Genomic DNA, 7,051 nt, shown 5'->3' with positions numbered 1-7,051 from the left:
AAAATATTCAGATAAGAGAATAGCAATTTAGAAATCTTTAAGAAAATGTAGCAACAGTTTAAAATAGTAGTTTAGAAAGCGTCTCTTCTTTCTTTACAAATGATTATGGTCAAAAAAATTCATTCTTTTGAAATTATATTTAAAGATTCATTATAAACTTTTTATACTTGCATCAAATTATATGATGTGACATTAATAAAAATAATTACTTGTTATACATACATTTAAAAAAATAATTATAATTACACGACGTGTAAAATATTTAAATTAAAAAAAGATATTTAATAAAAATATTGTTATATTTTACTTTTGAATTTTGGAATCTTTAGTGTGTGTGACTGTGTAAGCACTAAGCACAACTCAAATTCTTTACGGGTTTACATGTAGTAGCAATAATTGAAGAAACGTGCGTCGAAAAGTATGTCTCCCTTTTCATCCGTTCAACGTGTTTTCATTCTGTTCAATTTTCACACAAATGACTAATTCACTATGAAGCCACTATATATTTATACACTCTTCCCTGAATACTCAAACTATTCCTTATAATTGCATATTTGCATTGCACACATACAATGGATTGCATGAGAATCCAAAGCCCCTTGTCTGTTGAGAAGAATTGGAAATATGATGTGTTTGTGAGTTTTAGAGGGGAGACTCGCTTCAATTTCACCGATCATCTTTATGCTGCTCTCCGCAGACACGGCATGGTTGCCTTCAGGGATGATACTAGGCTCCAGAAAGGAGGACCTATATCAGCAGGGCTTCTGGAAGCTATTGAAGGATCACAGGTTCTGATTGTTGTCTTCTCTATGAACTATGCTTCTTCCACATGGTGCTTGCAAGAACTGGCAAAGATAGCTGATTACATGAACATACCGGGACAGCGTGTTCTGCCTGTTTTTTGTGATGTGAGTCCATCTGAGGTGAGAAAGCAAAGTGGAAATTACGAAAAAGCCTTTGAGGAACACGAAGAAAGATTCAAAGAAGATGCAGAGATGATGGAGCAAGTGCGAAGATGGAGGGCAGCTCTAACACAAGTAGCCAGTCTCTCTGGCTGGGATCTCAAGGATAAGTGAGTTACCCCTTCTATGTTTTGCTATCTATTCTTCTGAACTAATTTGATCACCACTCGTAAAACTAAATCAAGACATTTCAAAGATTTTATTGAATGATTATGGTTGATTGATATGTAGATTTTCTTGTGTTGTCATCAGTGATTATTTTGTGATTTTCTCTTTTTTTTTTATTGATATGTTTAGGTCACAATCTGCTGAGATTGAAAATATTGTGAAAATGGTAACAAGCATAGTGAGTCCCAAACCATCATCAAATCTATCTGATGATATAGTTGGGATGCATTCTCCTCTACAAGAGTTAGAAAAGCTTCTACTTTTGGACTCAGAGGATGATGTTCGAGTTTTAGGAATTTGTGGAATGGGCGGCATAGGAAAGTCAACTCTTGCCACCATTTTATATGAAAAATTCTCTCATCAATATGATGCTTCATGTTTTGTGGATGATGTAAGTAGAATTTACGGAGGTTATGGTGCAGTTGGTGTACAAAACCAACTTCTTTGTCAAGCTTTCATGGAAGAAAATTTTTCAACATTCAATCTTTCATTGGCAAATAATCTGATTCAAACTAGGTTACGGCATAGAAAGGTTCTGATAGTTCTTGATAATGTTGATGAGGGGATTCAATTGGAGAAGTTGGCTATAAAACGGGAAAGGCTAGGTAGAGGGAGTAGATTAATCATAGTTTCTAGAGATGAGCATATATTGAGAGAGTATGGAGCGGATGAAGTTTTCAAAGTTCCGCTCTTAAATTATGAGAATGCTCTCCAGTTGTTTTGCAGAAAAGCTTTCAAATGTAGTCAAGTTGCAAAAGATTATGAAAGCCTGACAAATTCTGCATTAAGATATGCTAATGGACATCCGTTAGCAATCAGAGTATTGGGCTCATATTTGTTTGGACGAAATGTGTCAGAGTGGAGTAGCGCATTGGTTAGATTGAAAGAAAAGCCAACAAAAGATATTCTGGATGTGCTACGAATCAGTTTTGATGCACTTGACGATATGGAAAAGGAAATATTTCTTGACATTGCTTGTTTTTTATCAAATTACAGTGAAGAATACGTGAAAGATATTTTACGTATTCGAGGATTTCATCCTGAGATTGGTATAAGAATTCTCATTGATAAATCACTCATAACTCGACAAGCATCGTGGATAACTATGCACGATCTATTGAGAGAGTTAGGTAGAAGTATTGTTCGAGAAAAATCACCCCACGAACCAAGAAAGTGGAGCAGGTTATGGAATAAAAAGGATCTAAGCAATGTCTTACGAGAAAACAAGGTAATATAGTTATTGAAATTGTTGTAGGTTGCCACTTTTATTTAGAATCTAAATAATCTTAAAAGCTCTAATATTTCAGATAGCAGAAAACCTTGAAGCCATAGTTCTGCGTCGGCAAGAAGAATTTTGTGAAAGCAGAGAAGAGTTGCCAGTTGAAGCTTTATCACAAATGAGTAACCTGAAATTGCTTATACTTAGAGATTTGAATTTCTCAGGATGCCTGCATTTTCTTTCTAATGAGTTGGGATATCTTTACTGGGAAAGTTATCCTTTCACATGTTTGCCATCAAACTTTCAGCCAAATAAACTCGTTCAACTAAACCTGCGTTTTAGCAAATTCAAAGAACTCTGGAAGGGAACAAAGGTATGGCAGATATCCTTGTCTTTGTTCGTATTAATTTTATAATTAAATTATTTTTTTGACATCTATAATTTTATCAAATTTATAATTAGATCCTTATACTTTAAAAATATTTAACTAAATTCTTATACCATTAAGTAGAATAAAATCTTAAGAAGAGAAAAATAATTTAAAAATATAAAATTTTAAGAAAGAGAAAATTAATTTAAAAATGTAAAATTTTAAGTAAATGTCAAGTTTTTTATTCATAAAATATGTATTCTTTTCTAATTCTTGCAAAATAGTCATTATTAACATATTCATATTTACTTAAAACCATTTTATATTCATATTCATTTCTTGTAATAGTTAATATATATATGTATTCATTAAGTTATTTGATAAAATTGTATTTAATTAGAATTACTTGCATAAATGAACTAATTATTTAAATTTATAAGTTAAAAGTAATTATTTATGCTATTGATTTTTGTAACGTATTCTCTAATTACAAGAATAAAACCCCCTTTAAAAAAATTATAATTAGATAGGTGGATATTATAAACTATATACAGTTATTCATAAAATATTAATAATAATATCAATATATACGAATACAATTGGAAAAAGAATTTGAATTGTATTTATATTTGTAATTATAAATTAAAATAATTGATAAGAAAAGTATATCAACTAAATAACTTATTTGTGAATTTAAATATATAGTTTCAAGTAAACTAGTGAAGAGCCTCGTGCATATGATAAGTTTAATGAAAAATATTTAATATTAAGATACAGTTAGATTAAGTATTTAATATGGACTTTTTACATTAAATTGGATCATAAGAATAAAGATATATAATTTTATTTTATTAAAGAATTCAAAAATATATAAGATAAAATTTGTGAACAAAACAATTTAATAAAAGTTAATAATTGTATAATAAAAGTTGTGAACAAAACAATTTAATATTAACTTCCCATAAAAATTTCTTTAAAATTAAAATTTTAATAAACAAATTAGCAATCCATACTGTGCACGGAAAAACCTTATTCAAGTTAATAATTTTTTTTTATGAGCATATTGAAAATAGACATGGATATTTATAGACTTCCATCAAATTTAAGAATAAATATGATCATATACAACAATAATTTTTCATGATTCTATCAAATAATTTTTTTATACGGGATTCTATCATATAATTATATATATGATAGAATTTATATAATTTAACAAATTTTTTAATTAACAAAAAAAAAATTAAAATGCTACAAAAAAATAATTTTTTTTATAACTCTTGTGAAAGAAAATTAATTTAACCATTATAGAAACACATGAAAGATAAGATGTTATCTAAAATTTAAAAAGTGTTTTTGTATAAAACGAAAATAAATTAATATTTTGACAATAAACTAATAATTGCCGTTTATAGTTTTTATATTTCTTGAGATAGAATGTTTACTTAATCAAACACTAACGTTTTATATGCAATATCTGAATATATGAAAAGATAAAATGAAACATCGAAGTGGAAAAGAACTAATAATGAATGTTATTCATATAAGGATATCAATGAACACAACATTATTTATCATCCTAAAAGTATATCAAAAGCGTAATGATAAGAAAAAATATTATTCACATGTAAACAAAACTTAGATTTCATTTATGAAGTAAGCAATCTCAAAATAAGTATAAAAAAAGCTACTATATAAACATCTCTCTATATGTTAATACAGAAAAAAACTACTAAATAAGTATTTGCTTGTCAGGAAGGATTCCTTTTTTATCCTAAATTTTAGCCTTAACAATCGTTTTGGAACTTTAATTTCTGCCTCCATGGTGATGACCTTTCCCGTCAAGATTTTCACGAAGATTTGTATCTGTTTAAAACAAAAGCCATAATTTATAACCAGTTCAACCATTTCAAAAACCATTACTATGACAAAACGCCCAAAAACCGCAAACCACCAATTGCTAATAATGGTTATTTTCAAGAACTAGAAAGGAAGAATACATACTTTCTGAATAAAAATATTAAATTAAAATTTATTTATTTGATTTCATATCATTTTTGTCTTTGTTCTTTTTAAGTAGTTACTTTTATTTATTATTTCTTTTGTCTTTTAAAAGTTACATTTAAATATATACTATAGCATAAAAATGAAAATATTCGACAAAATATATAAGTAGGAATGTAACGTTTGAATAGTTGACAATAATATTTAATTTTTTAATTTTATATTTTATGAATCATAAATACTATCTATTTTTAACAATATTATTATTACAACTAGGTCATATATATTAAAAGAGTATAAATTGTTGAAAGAGAAAAAAAATGATATATAGGAACAAAAATAATGTATAAGTAATGAAAACAATTAGGTGAAAAAGGACAAAAAATTAATGAGTTGGAAGGTAGTTAACTAGATAGAGTAATATTGCTTTCTTTTATTGGATTTATTTTGGTTGCAGGATCTACCTAATTTGACACATATAGCACTATGTGATTCTCATAATCTTGTAAAGATACCAAACTTATCTCAGGCCCCAAATCTTGAGGAACTAAATCTTGAAGGATGTGTTAAACTTGTTCACCTTCATCCATCTGTTGGTTCTCTACAAAAGCTTCATTCCTTAAATCTGGAAAACTGCAAAAGCCTTGTAAAGATACCCATCTTATCTCGGACTTCAAATCTTAAGAAGCTAAAACTTGCAGGATGTGATAAACTTGTTCATCTTGATGCATCTATTGGTTCTCTAGAAAAGCTTCGTTTCTTGAATCTGGAAAACTGCAAAAACCTTGTTAGTATTCCCAATTGCATATTTCGTCTTAATTCTCTTCAAAATTTAAATCTATCTGGCTGTTCAAAATTATTTAGATATCAGTTGTTAGAGAAACCAAGACAGAGCGAGCAGTTGAATTCAGGTCAAAGTGTGCAAAGCCACATGACGTCATCCATATGCAAAACTCTTACAAGGCCTCTCCATTTTTTATCTTCTAGAAGGTGTTCGAATTCAGTTGGTTCATTGGTGCCTTCTTTGTCTCGTTTCCCAGTTTTGACATCTCTTGACATAAGTTTCTGTAATCTAGTTCAAATCCCTGAAGCTATTGGACAGTTACATTGTTTAGAATATTTAAATATCGGGGGAAACAATATTGTTGCGCTACCTCATTGCATCAAGGAACTTCCCAAGCTAAGGGTGTTGAACTTGGAGTACTGTAAGCATCTAAAGTGGTTGCCAAGTACACTTTTGCCGATCAGAAGAGTATCTTATGGAGGAATATATGTTTTCAACTGCCCAAATTTGAGTGACACGGAAGGTTGTCGTGTGACAGTTATTTCATGGATGATAAGAATGATTCAGGTACCAACTTCAATTCCTCCTTTCTATGTATATTATGAACTTATATTGTTAATCGTACCTAATTTCTACGGTGGCAGGTGAACCTGCAATGCTCTTTCTCCACATGCAGAATTCAAGCTGTTGTTCCAGGAACTAAAATTCCAAGGTGGTTCAGCAAACAGAATGCGGGTAGTTCAATAAGGCTGGATCCGTCTCCCATTCTAGATGACAACAATTGTATTGGCATTGCTGTTTGTGGAACATTTGTTGCACATCATGCTTCACCTCAATTTGTTCGACGAGTGACAGGATCTCTTTTAGAATGTCGTTTTCATCGAAGTCGCTATGAGACCGGTCGTTACAATGTTCCAATATGGTTTAAGCAAGATTTGATCACAACTGAATTGGATCATATGTTGCTAATGTTTCTATCCCACCAATATATTAAATCGGGTTCAAAAGAAGGAACATATTATCCTGAATTGGCCATCGAAAGTGATTATCCAGAAGTAGTAGAAGTGAAGAGTGTTGGTTATCGTTGGGTATTAAAGGAAGATGTGGAACAATTTAACCCAACAATGATGTACAGAGCCAATTCTTCATCTCGTCACAATCAGAAGCACAAGTTTTTGGCAATTCAAGATGAGCAATTAATGTAGCCCGCAATCCTTAAATTCATGAATGAATGAAAATGTTGCATCTGCGTTTTGTCTACTACTTAACATTTTTTTTGAACATAGAAAGCTCAACACTGTAACGGGGAGCAAACAAGCCAAATAATAAGTACTAAATGGAAAAACATAACATCTCTGTTGATGTCAGCAGTGCCATCAACAACCAAAAGGATCACTATCGGTCCATTCATTGTAACTTAGAATTGTCCTACTTATTACCAAGTCAACACCTGCTTCCTTATTATTGAAGATCCTAGCATTACGTTCCATCCAAATGTTCCAAATCACTGCAAAGAACCCAATCAGCCACCTCTTCTGCTCTTT

At 30.4% G+C, this 7,051-nt stretch overlaps 1 protein-coding gene across 2 annotated transcripts; it reads left to right on the top strand.

Moving 5' to 3' along the window:
• Nucleotides 1-427: 427 nt before the first annotated feature.
• On the top strand, nt 428-6,754 carry LOC107628790 (disease resistance protein RUN1). Of its 2 annotated transcripts, none has more exons than XM_088508337.1 (5): nt 428-1,072; nt 1,260-2,358; nt 2,438-2,722; nt 5,181-6,074; nt 6,184-6,754. In XM_088508337.1, the coding sequence occupies exons 1-5, from the start codon at nt 573-575 to the stop codon at nt 6,208-6,210; spliced, it is 2,805 nt and encodes a 934-aa protein (XP_088364463.1). In that variant the 5' UTR covers nt 428-572; the 3' UTR covers nt 6,211-6,754. The 2 variants fall into 2 exon arrangements, with proteins under 2 accessions (XP_088364463.1, XP_016186877.1); XM_016331391.3 differs by having other exon boundaries at nt 6,152-6,754.
• The last annotated feature ends 297 nt before the right edge of the window (nt 6,755-7,051 follow it).

This window comes from Arachis ipaensis, chromosome B3 (genome assembly GCF_059453495.1).
Source record: "Arachis ipaensis isolate K30076 ecotype BB chromosome B3, ASM5945349v1, whole genome shotgun sequence".
Lineage (NCBI taxonomy): Eukaryota > Viridiplantae > Streptophyta > Magnoliopsida > Fabales > Fabaceae > Arachis > Arachis ipaensis.
Note: the sequence above shows the minus strand (reverse complement) of the source record. Positions and strands in the feature narration are given on the sequence as shown.

Bases quoted from the DNA above. Each gene is read 5' to 3' on its own strand.
- LOC107628790 (XM_016331391.3), top strand. From the start codon at position 573: ATGGATTGCATGAGAATCCAAAGCCCCTTGTCTGTTGAGAAGAATTGG. The intron at 1,073-1,259 runs GTGAGTTACCCC...TGATATGTTTAG, and splicing joins GGCTGGGATCTCAAGGATAA to GTCACAATCTGCTGAGATTG. The intron at 6,075-6,151 runs GTACCAACTTCA...CTACGGTGGCAG, and splicing joins GGATGATAAGAATGATTCAG to GTGAACCTGCAATGCTCTTT.